The sequence below is a fragment of the Ursus arctos genome, unplaced genomic scaffold (genome assembly GCF_023065955.2).
Source record: "Ursus arctos isolate Adak ecotype North America unplaced genomic scaffold, UrsArc2.0 scaffold_25, whole genome shotgun sequence".
NCBI lineage: Eukaryota > Metazoa > Chordata > Mammalia > Carnivora > Ursidae > Ursus > Ursus arctos.
Window position 1 is genome coordinate 26956502 of NW_026622930.1, and position 19670 is coordinate 26976171.

Genomic DNA, 19670 nt, shown 5'->3' on the forward strand with positions numbered 1-19670 from the left:
CCATTCCCACAGCCCTCATTTTTATTCCAGTCACCTCCCCATTTCTCTGCAATCCTTCAGAGCCAAATTTATCAAGAGACTTGTCTCCACTTTCAAATCTCCAATCACTATCCAATCCCATCACTTCACCAAAACTTTTCTTGTAAAGATTACCAAAGATCTTCATGTTACCAAATTCAATGGACACTTTGTAGCCCTTCTTGACCTTTGCAATGAACAACTACTGTTTTTAATTATCTCACATTCATTTCCCCTGTGTGGGTGACAGATCTATGTTATGTCTGGGGATCTACCCCTCCCCCATTGGATACATCCTTGGTCGAGACTGTAGATCAAGGTGTTCTCTTCTTCACTGGCCCAACTGTTGGACACTTGACCCATAGTGAACAAACCAGACACTTTTCCTCAGAATGTGAATTCTGAAAGAACTAACAAAGGGCTGAAAACTGCTGCAGCAGCCCATTCACGCGAGTAATGCTGCTAGCAGCCTCCCCGGGGCTGCTCCAATTCCTGTCCTTCATAAAGCCAGGGCCTTCATCATTTCCTTTGGTCCCAGGAGCTGCCCACATCCTTGTTATAAATTCCTCTTCTGAAGCAAACTGGTCACTTGTGACCAGAGTCATAACTGGTATTACCCCTTAGAAGCACTGCCTACTTCCTCCAACACTTTACTTATACTCTTCTTCCAAGAGACATGTTCCTCATTTTACTCTTACATCATTGCCATTCCCCCAGCTTCCTTTGGTAACTCCTATACTCTTCTTGCACTCTGCCTCTAAATATTAATTTTCCTCAGGGTAGTATTCAGGCTCTCTTTTCTTGCCACATTCTCTTCCTAGTGTAAACTTATGGCTTGAAATGATACAGTCTCCAATTTTTTTTAAGTTTTTATTTAAATTCCAATTAGTTAACGTACAGTGCAATATTAGTTTCAGGTATATAATAGTTACTCAACGCTTCCATACAACACCTGGTGCTCATCACCAAAATTTTTATCTACAGCCCAGATATTGCTTCTGAGCTGCAGACTTGTATATACAATTGCTTACTTGACATCTCTACTTAACATTTTAACTTGATATCTCAAATTCAACATGTCCAAAATGAATTCTCTTCCAAGCCTGTTTCCCATCACGTCCTGCCAGCCCCACTCACCACAACCTTCCAATCAAGATGGGACCACCATTCACCCCATTTAGGAGCCATTTTTATTACTTTCTTTCTTTTGCTCCCAATATCCAGTCCTACGGAAACAGCAAATCCACCTACTTCTATCTCAACTGTCTCAAATGTGGCCTATTTTAGGCCACCATCAATACTTGTCCTAAACCACTGTTAGTGCCACCTAACTGGTCTCCATGCTTCTACCCTGGCCTCCCTCCATTCTATTCTCTTCACAGTAGTAAGTATCATCTTTAAATGTGAGTCCTATTATATCACTCACCTGCTTGAAACTCTTTACTTGGCTTCCCAATGCACCTAGACAAAATCCAAACTCCTTATACTGGCCTATAAGAACCTATGCGATCCATTCCTGATTCTCCAACTACACTCCAGAGTCACTCTCCCTTATGGGCTCACCAAGCTTCAGCCATCTTAGTTCCTTGAACAAATTAAGCTCTTTCTGATGTTAGGGATGTGCACATGTCATTTCCTCTACCTTGGAACACTTTTACCGCTCTCTCCATTGATTAGCTCTTTTTCATTTTTCTGGGCTGTTTATCAACTCATTTAGAAAGGCTTTGTCTGATGACCTTATCCAAAGAAGATTCCCCATACTTAAACTTTTATTCTCTATCTCTGCTGTTTCTAATTCCTTTTTTTTTTTTAAGATTTTATTTATTTAGGGGCGCCTGGGTGGCACAGCGGTTAAGTGTCTGCCTTCGGCTTAGGGCATGATCCTGGCGTTCTGGGATCGAGCCCCACATCAGGCTCCTCCGCTATGAGCCTGCTTCTTCCTCTCCCACTCCCCCTGCTTGTGTTCCCTCTCTCGCTGGCTGTCTCTATCTCTGTCGAATAAATAAATAAAATCTTTAAAAAAAAAAAAGATTTTATTTATTTGTCAGAGAGAGGGAGAAAGAGCACAAGCAGGGGGAGAAGCAGGCAAAGGACTGAGCAAGGAGCACGATGCAGGACTCAATCCCTGAGTCCTGGGATCATGACCTGAGCCCAAGGCAGACACTTAACCAACGGAGCCAACCTGGCATCTTGCTGTTTCTAATTCTAATTTTACATAGTATTCATTTTTTGTCTGGCTACCCTGTAAATTGTAAGCTCCATAAACAAGGGCAGGAACTAGTCTGTCTTGTTCACAACTTTCCTTCCACTACCTAGCATTGTGCCTGGCAAAGTATTATATGTAATTCATAAGGAATTTAGGTCTCCAAGAGTCATTTCTGATACTGTGAAACTCTAAGGTTGGCTTTACTATGAGATTTAAGGGCTTCCATACAAACTTCCCTGCAAGCACCTAGTAGGTACTGAATAAAATATCTGTACAGTGAATGAACGACATGCAAATAATACCAAAATTTTTGTCTCTACTCCTGACCTCTCTTCTGAACTCCAAATTTTTATTTCTAACTGCTTGCCGGATATGTCCCCACGGATAACCATCTCAAACGTAACAATGCCCAAAGTCTAGATTATCATCTCCACCACCAAACCTGTTCTTCTTCCTGTATTAACCATTTCAATTATTGCCCAACCTTCTTCCCACTCAGCCACAAATTCTAGGTCCTTAACAATGTGTCTCATCCTCCATATTTAAATAATCCCAGTAGTTCTGATTCCCCCAAATTTATTCCTCCTGTGATACCCAGTTTCGATCTCATTATGTTTCAACTACACTATTAAAATAGGCTTCTAGGGGCGCCTGGGTGGCGCAGTCGTTAAGCGTCTGCCTTCGGCTCAGGGCGTGATCCTGACGTTCCGGGATCGAGTCCCACATCAGGCTCCTGGGCTGGGAGCCTGCTTCTTCCTCTCCCTCTCCCCTGCTGTGTTCCCTCTCTCGCTGGCTGTCTGTCACATAAATAAATAAAATCTTTAAAAAAAAAAAAAATAGGCTTCTAACTGGTCACCCTGCCCTAAAAATTCCCCTTTCAATCCACCTTTTTATGCAGCCACTTGAGTTATCTTTCCGAAACACAGAAATGTTTATGTTACTCCACTCACTTAAAATTCAGTGCCTCAGAATACTATCAAATTCCAAAGCATGGCATTTCAAATATTTTACAGTATATCCTCAAATACTGTTCCAGTTACAGCACTGTCCGTATTCTTCAAATAACCCTTTACTCCAGCCCACATGTACTGGGTTTTGGAATGAACACACCAGCCTATTTCAGTGCTCAAGTCTTTGCTTACAATAGTCTTCAACCAGTAATAAACACTCCCAATCCAGTTCTGATTTTTTGAAATCCTTTCTAGCCTTTAAAATCCAACTCAAATGCCATCCACTAAGACTCTGATCCTTTCCCTCCAGTCAAAACAAATCTGTCTTTACCTTGGTGTTCTCACAACACAGTTTCACCTCTCTTTAGCAATTATTCCATCCTGCCTTGGCTATTAGTTGTCTACATGCATATTTTTTCCACTGGTTAAGGTCGTTGAATTTATTCATTCTAACTGTCATTAACCTAGTATGATGCTTTGAACAAACTAAGCATACCATAAGTATCTGGCTCAATAAATAGGTAAGCCTCTTCACCTACAGAGGAGGGGAAAAACACTAGAGATTAAGTAACTTGTCAAAAATCAGATATTTACTTAAATATAGAATTTTTAAAAATTAGAACCTAAATCTTCCAATCAGCGGACTTTACTCTGTCCACACCAAGTAATACAAAGTGGAATTTCTCACTCCCTAACAACAACGAAATGCCACTGACTCTATTACAAAATGTTTCTTTTACTCTCCTTGCAAATATGTTACGCTGACCTATGTGCCAAAGTGAAGAAGTACAAATTCTTAAGTCCCAGGTTAGTAATATTTAACTTCCAAACGGTGCCTAAATGCACTTGAGGGCCTCATGAGCAAGTAGGATAAACTTCAATAAACTAATTGCATTCTTTCCTCTGAAGAAACTTTAGAGGATAAATTCAACCTGCGAATGCATACAGGCTGTAAACACAGCCCACAGCCTCGCCTTGAAATGACAGGCGAAGGAGAAGCCAGCAGCCGACCCCCTCAGAGCCGGCAGCCTGCCTTCCTTCTTCTAGACCCAGGAAGTAAGTGGACGTATGAACGAAGAGGGCAGCTCTGGGCTGAAATATCCAGGGCAGAGTCCTCTTGGCATCCTCTCTCCCCCTCTGCAACGGCCTTAGTGTAAGGCCTCAAGGACCGCGGGCAGGGCCCGGCGGTGGGTGCAGTCCAGCAACCCCCGCCCTTAGGGACCCGCTGCTGACTCCAGCTTTCTCAGGACCGTCTTGTTTCTAAGCTGCTGCCCCCAAAACCAAGCAAAGGAGCAGAAACATCGGCCCCAACGCCGCGAGGGGAAGGGCCGAAGCTGTAGGGCTTCAGACCGGCCGCTCCCGGGCCCGCCAGATCTGGGAGGGGTGCCCAAGGGGGGCGGTTTCCCTGTCCTCTCCGGAGGCGAACTCGGCCCGAGCCCCCGAGGAGCCGGTACTGGCTCCCTCCCTTTCGGGGACCACCCAGCAGCGCGGGTGTGGCCTGGCCCAGCCCGGAGCTCACCTTCCCGTCCCGGGCACCCGGCTAGCCGTCAGGCGGTCCCGAATTCCGTCCACATACAGCGTCTTCCGGCTCCCGCCGGAAGCAGCGGCAGCGCGGGACAGGAAGTTTGGCCGGCCCCCAACGCTCACACCCACTCGCTCGCCCCAGGCTGGACCTCAGCGGTCCCGCGCGGGGTTCCGCCGGAGGTGTAGAGGGCGGGCAGGGGCCGGGCTGTGTGCGCGGGGCTGGGCCCCCGGACGCTAGGAGTTGTGGTCTCCTGCCTATTCATTCCCCGCCTTGGGGCCCCCGCGGTCTGCGAAACCCGAAAAACGGGGTCAGTTCATTCCAGTCGTGACGTCACTGCTTCCTTGCAGTAGCAGATGGGGTAGTTTTTCTTGTCAGCTGAGATCAGAACTAGTTACAATGGAGGTCAGCGAGAAAGAGCACTACTTAAACATTTAACAAAGTTCTCACTGAAGAGGACCTCAAAGCTTCACTGCTTGAGAAAGGAACTTGCAGAATCTAGTTCTGCATTGCATTCGGGACAGGGTAAGAATTGAGACTCAGGTGTACAACTTTTCTTGTAATATGAATTCCCTAGAGTCTGGGTTCCCTACATTAGGATGCAACGAGCTCTCGAATGAATATCCACACTGGGGAGTAGAATACTTGAGTTCCCGGCTGGATGCCACCACGTTAGAGCTTTATGCGGGTGAGACTTTTTGAAATTACTATTTTTCAATACTTGCTGTGTGCCAAAGAATGAGGAACTCAACTAAGATAGCGGCAGTGGGAATTAAAGGAGTTCCCTAAGAAAGGCATTTTCAAGGTTAAACAGAAGCCTTGACCACAGGCATCTGAATGAGAGAGGGAGTATTAGTTTGGGTGCGCAAACAATGGTGATTTAAAAACAAAGTAGAAACATGTAAGAGGAAGGTAATTCCTCTTGAGATAAACAGTTTATCCCAGGTGTCAACAGGATATTTTACTTGGGAGGTCCTAAGCCCAAGAAAGAGGTCAGAAATAAAGATGCAGATTTGGGAGTTATCAACATACAGACCAGAGATGACGCGCTCTTTGGAGATGAAACGGTCCAGGAAAGGTATATAAAACAAAAGGACAGTGAGGGGCGCCTGGGCGGCTCAGTTAAGCGTCTGCCTTGGGCTCAGGTCATGATCCCAGGGTCCTGGAATCCAGAGACCGTGCTGGGGCTCCCCGATCCTACGGAATCTGCTTCTCTCTCTTTCTCCCTCTGTCTGCTCTCTCTCTCTCTCTAGCTCTCCCTCTCTCTCAAATAAATAAAATCTTCATAAAAAAGAGGACACTGAGTGACTCATTACTGGCACAATTTGAATCTACTTCCTACAAATGTTGCAGATAAAATATATTGCAGAGTGTAAAAAGGTGGCCATAAAGCAGCATAACACTTGAAAAATATCAATTTTATTGTTGTAAAGGGTTGATTATAATTAAACAAACCCTCTTATTTAGAGGTACATTAGATATTAAACATTCATGTTTACAATCATTTGTTAATTTGCTCAGTCAGTTCTGTCATTTTCTAAAGCTGTCTTTGTTGCCTAAATCTTTCTAATCACCTATCACTTCAAGTGATGATTATATCTATTTGCCCTCAAAATCTTTACACTATTTGACAGTATATGTAACTGCTAACCTAAAACAAGCATGCTTTATATATTTGAGTTTTTAGGCTATCCAGTAAATTATTTAGCCAAGCACAAACAGATAATCCTCTGTAATAAACTAGTCTCTTCATCAACCTGACTGACCTGTTATTTCTCTTCTCAACACAAAGCCTCTGCTCTCCTATCTTAAAAACTGCTCCACAAACTCTAAATTCCCCCCAAAGCTCCAACAACGCTCTGCCATTAAATCCCTTTTCCATCTACAATATAGAAAAGCCATCCCAATTCTATTCTTTTTTTTTTTTAAGATTTTATTTATTTATTTAACAGAGAGAGACAGCCAGCCAGCGAGAGAGGGAACACAAGCAGGGGGAGTGGGAGAGAAAGAAGCCGGCTCCCATTGGAGGAGCCTGATGTGGGGCTCGATCTCAGAACTCTGGGATCACGCCCTGAGCCGAAGGCAGACGCTTAAGGACTGAGCCACTCAGGCGCCCCATCATCCCAATTCTATTCTTATACCAAGTTACAGTTCAAGAATTACGCCTTTGGCTCAGGGCGTGATCCCGGTGTCCTCCACTAGGAGCCTGCTTCTTCCTCTCCCACTCCCCCTGCTTGTGTTCCCTCTCTCGCTGGCTGTCTCTCTCTGTGTCAAATAAATAAATAAAATCTTAAAAAAAAAAAAAGAATTACATAAAGCATTTTCAGGTCAACATACATTTACTTCGTGTCCTCTCAAGCATTCTACTTTAAATAAAAGTTATTAACTGTAAAAATCAATTTATAAAGTATGATCCATTAAACAGTTATATCAAATCTCCAGTGGTTTGAGAATATCTGATCAAATATCATATATAATATGTTTCAGTAAAAGAAAGAAAATAGGTCATGTTGACTTCAATCTATTACTGTAAATAATCATGTTGGATATAGAGAACATATATGATATTGAAGATACAGGGAAAAAATGTTATGAAACTAGAAAATATTAGCAATGATCACATTTAAATAAGCTATCTGTATGCTAAGATTTTTTAAATGTATCTTAAAAATCTTTGTGCAAAATGGAAAGAAATCTGTGTATTTCCTTGATGAAGATGCTTATACAGATTACACAGAGGTTTCTTCTGAAATGCAAACTATCTGCTTTCCGATGTTACCTCCTGTCATCATGGACTGGAATGCAGCTAGAAAGAAAAAAAAAAAGACCTAGATTATATGAAAACATAAATATCACTATCATACATGTTTATCAGTACATGAAAACACATACAGTTAATTTGAATAATTTCTGCGATGATTTTAATATTAAAAACCGAAGGAAATTATCATGAAAAGAAGCCTCAAGTGAAACACTGACAAAGTTACAAGATAAACTAACCCAATTTATATCTTAAAAATGTACTTTTACCCAAACTAGAAATGTTTGTATCTACCTCAATATTCACTGTTTAGAGAGTCTGAAGACTAGAATAAATAAGTATGAGGATAAAATGTCAGCAAAAACAACTTTTCAAAAACTATTAAAAATAGAAATCTGGGGCACCTGGGTGGATCAGTTGGTTAAGCTTCTGCCTTCAGCTCAAGTCATGATCCCAGGGTCCTGGGACTGAGCCCCACTGCAGGCTCCCCGCTCACCAGGGAGTCTGCCTCTCCCCCTTTCTCTCCCCCCCCATCCTGCCCCACGTCTCATGCGCACTCTCTCTCAAATAAATAAAATCTTAAAAAAAAAACCAACCTAAATATTGAAAATCTGTTTAATATAATCTTATGATGCCTTAGAACCATTCAACCTGGGGGCTCCTGGGTGGCTCAGTCAGTTAAGTGTCTGTCTTGGGCTCAGGTCATGGTCTCAGGATCCTGGGATTGCCCTGCATTTGGGCTCCAGGGAGCCTGCTTCTCCCTCTACCTCTGCTCCTCCCCCCTGCTCATGCTCACTGGCTTGCTCACTCGCTTGCTCTCAAATAAATAAATAAATAAATAAATAAAACCATTCAACCTGAAAGTTACCTAGAAGATAAATGACTTTCATGATTCTTATATTTTTTTATAACTTGTTTCAAAACCAAAGAAACACTTATTTTATGATGTGAAATGTGAAAACAATACTTCTTAAATACCACTAAGCTGAACTTTAATGGAAATTGATGATATCGATATTTAAGTAAACCTGCAGGATGGTTTTACAGGAAAGAAAGAAATGATTTAAAAAGAAAAAAACACCAGGGAAGTAGAATTCAAGGAAAAAAGGGAGTATTTGTGCCAAGCTCATGCATATAATAAATAAATCTACATTCATCTTACCTCCCATGTTTTCCAATCCATTCATCACAGTCTCTTTGATCTGTAAATCAAAATAGCTACATATAGTATTCTTTAGGTCCGTGTATCTATTTACAGTTGACCCTGAACAACATGGGTTTAAACTGTGCAGGTCTATTTATACACAGATTTTTTTTTTTTATAAACACAGTACATACTATATATGTATTTTCCCTTCCTTGTGATTTTCTTAATAACATTTTTTTCCTCTAGTTTATTGTAAAGAATACAGTATAGGGGCGCCTGGGTGGCTCAGTTGTTAAGCGTCTGCCTTCAGCTCAGGTCCTGATCCCAGAGTCCTGGGATCTAGCCCTGCATCTGGCTCCCTGCTCAGCGGGGAGCCTCCTTCTCCCTCTCCAGCTCCCCTGTGCTTGTGTTCCCTCTCTTGCTATCTCTGTCAAATAAATAAATAAAATCTTTTAAAAAAAAAGAATACAGTATAAATTACACATAACACACAAAATATGTGGTAATCAACCCTTTATGTTATCAGTAAAGCTTCTGGGGTAGTCAAAAGACATACCGGGATTTTCAACTGCATGGAGGGGCAGGGTGTCAGCACCTTTAACCCCTGAGGTGCTCAGGGTCAACTGTAATATTCTTCATTTTTGCAAAGGGCAGCAATACTATTTAGCATTTTCTGTCTAAAAATAGATATTCTTCATTTCATGGAGGTAGCACAGAAAAGTTTCCTATGAAATGGTTCTTAAAAATTAAATCCTCTTGGGGTACCTGGGTGACTCAGTCAGTCAAGCATCTGACTCTTGATTTCAGCTCAGGTCTTGATCAGGTCGTGGGCATCAGGCTCTAGTCTCTGGGCTCTGCAGAGAGTCTGAGATTCTCTCCCTCTCTCCTTGCCCCTCCCCACCACTCACATTCTCTCTCTCTCTGTCTCTCTCTCGAATAGGTAGATAAATCTTTTAAAAATATAAAAATAAAAAAAATCTTTTCCCATTGTCTGATCTTCAACTGGTAATATCACAAACTATACAACCTCTTTTCAAAAAACAAAGTACATGAACATAACCACACACACATATAACTTTGTCTATCATTTGCAAGTTTCAAGAACATCCTAGGTCAGGGTCTCTAGACCTCAAGTTAATAACTCTTGATTTTCAGTCAGCAACCAAGACATATCAGAATATCAGGGAGGGAACCAAAGAAGTATGGTGGTAGAGGGTTAGGGGTACAAGGAGGTGTTTATAAGATTTTTGAGAAAGCACAGTTTCTAACACATAGTAGCATTCCATGAATATTTGTTGAAGTAATTAATATTAAAATTTGGGAAAAAACACGTATTTATTTTGTAATATAGTCTAAGAAAAGTAAAGGTTAATGAAATCTTAGATAAAGAGACTAACAGGAAAGAGTTTTGCAATCAGGAGGTTATACTCACCTGGGAGTAAACTTAATTTACAATATTTAGTACAAATTTGTAGGAATTTGTATTATGAAGCTAATGTTTGCTATCATAAATTCAAATAACATAAAAATATATTAAGTACCAGACAAATGATACAGATAAAGAACAGAAGCAAGTTCTACCTTTAGATTTCCTTCTTTAAACCACTGACTCAGCTGTAAAATGCCAGACTCAAATCTGTCCTTATAGTTCAACACCATAAATCTTTCTCTGCAGTGGGGAAGAAAAGGATAATGATCAGAGACTATGCAGGGTGAAAACCAAATCATTCCAGAACTCTAATATCTGTTAATCTTTCAAACATTAGGACTTAATCACAGAGTCTGGTCAGATACAGTTTTAAGTGTAATTATAAGTTAAGTATAGTAGACTTCCATTGTTTTGTCTGGCCAGCATCCAGAACTCTGTTTGGTAATTAGTACTGTGATTTTACTTTGTGGATAATATCCTTTCCCCACCCTCCTGTGACCAAAGCCAGGCCAGTCTGAGCCAGTAAGTATCAGCTCTGGGACTTAACAAAACCGAGAGGGGAGAGCTGTTCTCTTTTTGCTTGGATTGCTAACCTGGTATAAGACAAGAGGTAACAGTCATCCTCTTGCTGTGCTGCAAAAGAGCCTGCGACACAACCAACCCAAAAGAAAGCACAGCCCAGAGGTAGAGAAAAACTGACTAGAGATGCCACTATGCAAACCTTTTATCCAGCCAAATCTAAGTCAATACTAATACCGGACTTCTCAGAAACATGAGCCAATAAATTTCCTTTGCACTCAAACCAATGTGAGTTGAGTTTCTATCACTTGGGGAAAAAAAAGACTTGCAAAAGATTGATAGAGCAGATGCATTTTTTACAAAGTTTTCTGCCAGGGTGCTAGTTCACAAAAACCTAAATACTGAACTAGCTTAAAATGTATATTTTCAAGTTTTATTTAATAAGGAAAAATATAGGGGCACTTGGGTGGCTCAGTTGGCTGAGTGTCCAACTCCTGATTAGGCTCAGGTCATCATCTCCAGGTCATGAGATCAATTCTCGAAGTGTGCTCCACGCTCAGCAGGGAGTCTGCTTCTCTCCCCCTTCTCCCTCACCCCTCCCCCTACCCATGTATGCACAAGCGTGCTTTCTCACTCTCTGAAATACATAAATAAATCTTTTTTAAAAATAAGGAAAAATTACATATGAAGAACAATACATTTCATATACATCTATGATCTTTAAACTCAGGAATCTGGTAATAAGGGGAAAAGGGTAGACCATACCTTGTGATGTTTCTTTCTTTTTGGATTGCTTCTATAGCAGGGGGTAGTGGAGGAGGATAAGGCACATCTTTGTTATACTGAGAAATTTGACCACACAGGATGATGTGGCTGTTCTGATTCATCTGTTCAGAGAAAATTGATGATTATACCCTAAAATATATGCCTTTCCTATGTTTACTGATTTTATGCCTGCTTCAATGAAAGCCTCCTTGATTATTGTATTTAATCATCTGGTGCCAATTAATTGATTTTGCTTTGAAGATTTACACCTTCTTTGTATTTAAGAGTTTTAATTAGCTAGGAAACAAGTCCCCTCCAAAGGAACATAGAGGTAAATGAGAGTTTGGTAACGCGCAAAAGAATTACACTGGTGTCGCCATTGTTGTTGCTACTGCTAGTAGTAGCAATGAAGTATTTCCTTGGACTTAAATAGTTTAACCTCAACTGCAAATAATTTTACATATAGTAAAGGACAATATAGTGTTAATCGCTAATGTTTGTATTTTATAACATTGTCAATAAAAATATGTAAATACCCATAATCTATGAAAATCCTTTCCCTAACCAAAGTCAGAGGCCATGGCTGTGAGTTAGTTGATAGGGAATTAGGGTCAAAACTTCACCATTTGAACAATACAGCTGTAATTTTTTTTTTTTTATTTTATTTTTACGTAATCTCTATACCCAACATGGGGCTAGAACTCACAGCCCTGAGATCAAGAGTTACATGCCTGACCAACCAAGCCAGCCAGGTGCCCCTACAACAGTAATTTTTGATAAAAATAAATTGCAGGTAAAAAATATAATATTGCTAGCAAAGAACTGAAATTGATGTTCACGTGCAAATCTGCAAGCAAATGGAAGTGGCTGTCAGCAAGCCTTCCGGTATCATTTAATTACAATACTGAATGTTACATTATTTCTCACAATAAACCCTAGAATGTTATAGAATTTTTTTCTCAGTATCAGGTAAAAAGATAGCACATCAAATAAAACGTAGTATTCAAATTTATAACAAACAAATCGGCACACAACCTGACTTATCACTGTATCACTGATGTCACCACCAACATTGTCGAAGTAAACATCCACTCCAGCTGGGCATAATTCACGGAGCTGTTCTGCCACATTCCCCTTTTTATAATTAACTGCAGCATCAAAGCCTAGTTCTGAGGTCAGAAAGAGGCACTTCTCCTGTGTTCCACAAATTCCCACCACTCTGGAACAGCCCATCAAATGGCCAATCTAGGGGGGAAAATTTTTAAAAATTAAACAATTTTCTGTCGCCACATTTATGTGTAAAAATGGGAAAGCATACAAGATATTACAAGTATAAGAGAGTATTCATCACAATAAGGTTTGATTACAGAGCTGTTGGCTTAAAGTAATTTGAAACCAAGAGAATTGAGACCAGATACAATGTCACTCCTAAAAAAATGAAGACTAACATTAGACTTAGTTTTAATGTTAAAATCACACAATTTAAAGCTGATTTCATAAAAGGAACAGTCAGACTCAAAACATCACTATCTTGCAGTTCAATATTTTTCAGGCCTCTGAAGAACTAAAATCACTACTATGATAAAATGTTTTGTTTCAATGGTTTTCACACTATAAAGGCTACTATTCATGAAACAATTTACTTTAAAACTCTATCATAATCCTTCCTATATTTCTAGAACACAGTAAGTGCTCTTATTTGAAGATTCTTTTCAAAAATATGAGTTTGGGGGCGCCTGGGTGGCACAGCGGTTAATCGTCTGCCTTCGGCTCAGGGCGTGATCCCGGCGTTACGGGATCGAGTCCCACATCAGGCTCTTCCGCTTTGAGCCTGCTTCTTCCTCTCCCACTCCCCCTGCTTGTGTTCCCTCTCTCGCTGGCTGTCTCTCTCTGTCGAATAAATAAATAAAATCTTTAAAAAAAAAAATATGAGTTTGCCTTTTAATTCATGAATTCCAGATAGGTACTCTATGAGCTTCTTCCTTATATTGATTAAAACAATGCTCTAGCATTTACCATGTCTGTTTTTGGTTAACAGAGAACAAGATACAAAAATCTACATTTTTCATGTTGTTATGAAGAGAGTCTAAGCATGTAATAACATCAGTTCTACCCAAAATGTGTAAAATACTATTATAAATTTGTTCCATTTTATATTTTAAATTATATACATGTATCCAGAAATTTGATTATGACCACTTTTTTAGAAAATCAAATAATTCTCAGAAATTTTACCTGCCCGGCCAAGGATCCACAAGCACCAGCAGCTCCACTAACAACCATTGTCTGATTAGATCCAGCAGTTATATGACCTTTTTCCTGTATCCCAATCAAGGAAGTCAAACCAGGCATACCTATAGCTCCAAGAAAGTATGAAATGTGTCCATCCACAAGTTGTGGGTCTACCTAAAATAAAATATATAACTTTAAAAAATAATACTAGGAATTCCTGTTTTAAGTCAACAAGGTAAAGACAACCTCTTATGGACTGTTGTGTCCCCCCCAAATTCTTACATTGATGACCTACTCCTTAATGTAACTATATTTGGAGACAGGGCCTTTACGGAGATAATTAAGGTTAAATGAGGTCCTAAGGAAGGGGCCCTAAACAGGACTTGTTTCCTGATGAGAAGAGGAAGAGACACCAGAGCTCTTTCTCTGCATGTGCACAAACGAAAGGCTGAATGCCCTGTGAGGCCACAGCAAAAAGGCAGCCAACTGCAAGCCAGGAAGAGAGGCTTCACTACAAATCAAATTTTCCAGCACCTAGATCTCAGACTTTTAGCCTCCAGAACTGTGAGAAAATAAATTTCTGTCGTTTAAGCCACCCAGTCTATGGTATTTTGTAATGGCATTCCAAGCAGACTAATAAACAATCCAATATGGTTTCTAGAACAGTGAGCCATTCTTCAGTCTTGCTAAAATTCTATAATTTACTTGTACGAAGTAAAAAAGAAATGAATATTACTTCTCTTTATAGTAAAACAAACAAACAAACAAAAACTTTAAAGAATTCCCACATGAAAGACACTAACCGTTCTTTCTTGTGAATGCCCCAAGTATATAAAAAGAGAAGAAATATTTAAGGGGAAAAAATAGGCAGAGTTGGAAGGTTTTAAAATCTCTGAGCAATTCTAAAGTAAACATTTATCTATATAAAAATCAGCTCAAACCCCAACAGTTCTCATTACTGATGCTTAAAATGTACCATAAAAATATAAGGAAAGTGTGATACAATTTCTTTTAGTTTAATTACAGAATAAAATGAGGCTCCCTTAACTTTTTAGCATTTTACGTTTATATGTTTACCAGGCCCTATCAATAATTAGTTATACTTCTAAATTCTCTGTGTCTGTTTTCTTATCTGTAAAGTTAGGGGGAATTGGATAAAGAGAAATGATATGGAAAGACTCCCTACCATAAAAACTTCATAATAATTTTTTAAGGAATTGAATGATTTCGGTAAAAATTTAATAAACCACCAAAAGTAATTAAGATTCACTACCTTAATTTGATTTGTACTTAGCTGTCATAAACAAATAAAATGGCAGTTTGTACTCAGCAGTCTTAAATGGCTATCAGTTAAATCTAGTGTGTACATAAAGGTAATTGAGATGTTAAAGTCAACAATAGTTAGAAAGGTCTACACAGAAATATTTCATGTAGGTAACAGTTATTTACTTGTAAAGCCAATATAAAAAGATTGAAAGATAGGTTTGTGTTTAGCAAATATCCTTTCTCCATCCCTTCTGAATTCCTTTTCTTCATTTCTAATATCTGTGCCTAAAGCCTTTTTAAGCTGTCCCTGCTCCATTTCCCACCATAGCACAAGGACAGGGAAAACCAGAACCTGGGGCAGATTTCTTTTTCACTTTCTGCTAAGAAATTTCTAGTTAAATATATTTTACTAGTACCATTAAGCTGAAAATTATTGTATAACGTCTGCCACATATCGTTTGTATCTTAACAGTCACTTTTAACTGATTATAAGAATTTGTAATAATATAAAAAATACTAAAGATGCCTGGGTGGCTCAGTTGGTTAAACATCTGCCTTCGGCTTGGGTCATGGTCCCAGGGTCCTGGGATCGAGGCCCATGTGGGACACCCTGATCAGCAGGGAGTCTGCTTCTCCTTCTCCCTCTCCCTGTACCCCTCCCCCGCCCCCACTTGTGCTCTCCCTCTCTCAAATAAATTTAAAAAATTAAAATATCTTTTTAAAAAAGTACTAAAATTTTATAAAACTTTTAAGAAAATCTTTTTTTTTAAGATTTTATTTATTTATTTGACAGAGAGAGAGACAGCCAGTGAGAGAGGGAACACAAGAAGGGGGAGTGGGAGAGGAAGAAGCAGGCTCCCAGCAGAGCAGAGAGCCCGATGCAGGGCTCGATCCCAGGACCCTGGGATCAGGCCCTGAGCCGAAAGCAGATGCTTAACTACTGAGCCACCCAGGAGCCCCTTAAGAAAGTCTTAGTCATATTTCTCATACCATCTAACTTCCACACTCATTTGTGAGAGAACTACTATTTTCATCTTGCACATGGGGAAACTAAGGGTCAGAGGCATAAAGTAACTTCCCTGATGACATATATTAGGTTGAATTACATGAAGCTGCCAGGTATTATAGGTCAAAACAGACAAATATTGGTAATTTCACATGATTCAAGTAATAGCAGAAACTGAACTCAGGACTTTGACAGAAAAAGTAATTTCAAGAACAAACCAAATGCATTTCTTAAGTCAAATGGCAATTTCTCAGGAAACTTTAAAGCATACAACTCTAGGGGGCCTTCTGGTTCTTGGCATAAAATAGCTTTTGATGCTTACAATTCAGGTTTTATTTTATATATGCAAAATTTGAAAAATAAATACAGAAAACACCACCATCTACTAATAATCTAAGAACTGTCATATACAGTTACGGCCAACAGTGGAAAAGAAGGGTTTTCCACATTTTGGAAGCTATCTAAAAGAAAACGTATGCTTTTATTATATCTCCCTGATAACAAACTGAATGCCAAATGCACAAAGTAAAAACTACACGGGGGGGGGGGATCCAGATATCGTATATTATACATCACCTTTTCAAGGCTATTTCCATCTAGAATAACCTTGGTTTGCCAGGGCCAATAAAAGGAAATCACAAAATCGCCTTTCTTAAAATTTATGTGTTTGCTTTCTTCTACAATCCCAATACCTCCACCATCAACCACTTGAGACAGCTGCCAAGCTTTTATATAATCAGTACCAGTGTCTTCATTCATTCTGCAACGCTAAAAAAGAAAAAACGTTGATTAGGATAATTCTGCCTGATAATACCCGCCAGTTTCTTAATTTACCTGGTGACTAAAAGAAAGGTATGAGTCAGTAATGTTAAATAAAATCTTAGTCAAACAAATTATATTTATCCTAAATTCTATCTTCCTTTCAGTTATTTTTTATCCAGAAAAAAAACGTATCCCCTCTCTAATCAGTTTCAAAGAAGTACAATTAGAAAGGTCCACAACTTGTGAACAGACTAAAAACCACTGATTTGTACACCTTGTTTTAAGTTTATTTATTTATCTACTTATTTTTAGTAATCTCTACACCCATCTTGGGGCTTGAACTCATGACCCTGGGATCAAGGGTCGCATGCTCTTCTGACTAAGCCAGCAAGGCGCCCCAGAATTGAACACTTTAAATGTGTAAACTGTATAATAGATGAGTTATATTTCAACAAAGCTGTTAAAATTTTTAAACAATTAAGGAAATTTAAGTACTATTACATTACACTAGCAAAAATAATACAAAATACTGTGTCAATGGTTTCAATGGATTCTGGCAAATTACCTACACTTACATGTTGCTATTATAAAACTGTACATTTTTTATAGAACACAAACTGGCAACATATACACCCTAATACTATTCATTTCTATTGTCCCAGCAGTGCTGCTTCCTCAATGGAAATAACCCAAGAAGAAATGAAACAATTTTTACACAGCTGTTCATCACAATTTTAGACCAAGCATTACATCATACCCCCTAACCTCAGGTGGATGATCTCTTTATTCTACGAAGACAAAATGTCACAATGACACATGCCTTTCCACAGGATTAGAGCTAAAGATATCTCTGGGAAGCAGTCAAGGCTCCCCTCTTTTCTGTGGCTCACTCTTGCCCACTCATGAAGGCCAAGATGTAGAGGCCCACAGTGTGGTCCAGGAGATAGAAAAGACAGAAGGCAACTTGATTAAGGGGGCCCATGTGGTACAGTTTTCAACAGGGAAAAGACCCAAACAGGGAATTGAGACAGAAGCTTCTATGACAATATACTAACTACACTTGGGCTAGTGTGCCCCTCCCAAGTATTCTCAGAAAGCAAGTGCAACAGCCACTGAATACCAAGGACCTGACCCTACTTCTCTTCTTTTTTAAGGTAAATTATTTTTATTTTTTAAAGTAATCTCTACACCCATTGTGGGGCTCGAACTAACAACCCTGAGATCAAAAGTCACATGCTCTACTGACTGAGCCAGCCAGGTGCCCCCCAAGGACCAGACTCTTAAACAAGGCTAACAGAGAAAATAGGAATAAGTAATTGATGTCAACATAATAGAATATTATATAACCACCAAAATAATGATATTTGGACTGGTTTTTCATATGAAAGTATGTACATAAAGTCACTTAAATATCAAATCAAAGTAGTATATACACATTAAATACAACCATGTAAAATACTGTGAACACATGGCGATTAAAATTAGTTATGATCTTGGGGCGCCTGGGTGGCTCAGTCATTAAGTGTCTGCCTTCAGCTCAGGGAGTGATCCCAGGGTCCTGGGATCGAGCCCCACATCGGGCTCCTCCGCTGGGAGCCTGCTTCTTCCTCTCCCACTCCCCCTGCTTGTGTTCCCTCTCTCACTGGCTGTCTCTCTGTCTGTCAAATAAATAAATAAAATCTTTAAAATAAATAAATAAATAAATAAATAAAATTAGTTATGATCTTGCTTAATAAGGGCAGATAGTAATGATGCCAGCTGTCAGCACAGTAAGAGTAAGAACTAAGAAATAGATTTGGAAAATTTGGAAAAAATAAATAAATAAATAAATAAATAAAATTAGTTATGAATTATATATTTTTAAGAACAATGTCTAATAGGGGCGCCTGGGTGGCGCAGTCATTAAGCATCTTCCTTCGGCTCAGGGCGTGATCCCAGCGTTCTAGGATCGAGCCCCACATCAGGCTCCTCCGCTGGGAGCCTGCTTCTTCCTCTCCCACTCCCCCTGCTTGTGTTCCCTCTCTCGCTGGCTGTCTCTCTCTGTGTCAAATAAATAAATAAAATCTTAAAAAAAAAAAAAAAAAAGAACAGTGTCTAATAAAAGCAACCAAAATGATTTTCTTTCCTCCTTCCTTTAATTAATACTTAATAAACACCATGCTAGTGATGGAAATAAAGTGATAAGTAGGACCTCTGACTCCATAAGATTACTCTTTCTTAGGGAAGACAGACACCTAATAACTACACAGATAATTCTTCATTACAAATGGGATAAATGCTACAGATCAAGGTCTTGTTTTGAGAAAATGTAACAGAGAAAGGATTAGTCTGAGGGTTCAAGGTAATTTACCAAAGCAAATCCTTTTAATGCAGGCTTGGAGGGAATAACAGGAGTTGGCCAGATAATGGGAGAGGGGTGGGAAGAAGACAGAGGGACAGCATGTGTGAAGGCTTGTTTTAATTTGTACTCGGGATTTTTAGTCAGATACAGTAAAACAACAGACACGGAGACAACCGTCTTTAAGGAAGAGTTTATTACTTACAATTCCCAAGAGGAGGAGCACATAGTACCACCCAGGGCCATACGGGGAAGCACCAGAGTGAGTCAGGAAGAAAAAGCAGCAACAGGAAAGCACGGCCCAGTCTTTACTGTGACTTCAGGGGAAGGAAATGGGCAGGACAGGGTAAGCAAACTTGAGTAAGTTTAGGGTTAGACAGTTTGAATAATTTCCATGGGCTCTGGCTTATAGGGGTGGTTCCAGTTGTCTGGCACCTGGCCCTTTGGTGATTTGGGGCAGGGAAAATATTGGCTTAGTATGTGAGAGTTAAATGAAGGAGGTGGTTGGTATGTTCCAGGCAAGATGTTTTTTATCTCTAAAAATATGCTGGTAGGGGCAGTCTCCCCAGGATTAGGAAGACCCCTAAGCTATGAAAGCATTAAAAAATATAAAAAAGGAAAAAAACGACTAATATTAGGCTTGAGCAAAAAGGGCCACTGGTGTGTTACACAAGAAGAGGCCCAATGTGGCCAGGGTACAAAGGGAAGAAGTAAAGTAGGGTGTGGTAAGGCTGGGCAGGCAAACAGGG

The 19670-nt window shown here is 39.7% G+C and overlaps 2 protein-coding genes across 8 annotated transcripts in view; both read right to left on the bottom strand.

Moving 5' to 3' along the window:
• Nucleotides 1–4787, bottom strand: part of ZNF410 (zinc finger protein 410) — a 38480-nt gene extending 33693 nt beyond the window's left edge. Inside the window, exon 1 of one of the 5 annotated variants that reach the window (XR_008961373.1) lies at nt 4694–4787. The gene's annotated coding sequence lies outside the window, so the exon portion shown is untranslated. The remainder of the gene's footprint in view (nt 1–4693) is intronic. The other 4 variants (XM_026519527.4, XM_026519528.4, XM_057318490.1 and 1 more) reach the window with 4 other exon arrangements.
• Nucleotides 1818–19670, bottom strand: part of PTGR2 (prostaglandin reductase 2) — a 29202-nt gene continuing 11349 nt past the window's right edge. For 2 of the 3 annotated variants that reach the window (XM_026519536.4, XM_044391343.3), the window contains 7 exons: nt 16398–16589; nt 13553–13723; nt 12353–12562; nt 11318–11439; nt 10186–10273; nt 8620–8659; nt 6094–7502 (listed from right to left, as the gene is read on the bottom strand). In XM_026519536.4, the coding sequence (XP_026375321.1) occupies nt 7426–7502; nt 8620–8659; nt 10186–10273; nt 11318–11439; nt 12353–12562; nt 13553–13723; nt 16398–16589 (900 nt within the window). In that variant the 3' untranslated portion in view covers nt 6094–7425. Of the gene's footprint in view, nt 7503–8619; nt 8660–10185; nt 10274–11317; nt 11440–12352; nt 12563–13552; nt 13724–16397; nt 16590–19670 lie in introns of all 3 variants that reach the window. The other variant, XM_026519535.4, reaches the window with a different exon arrangement.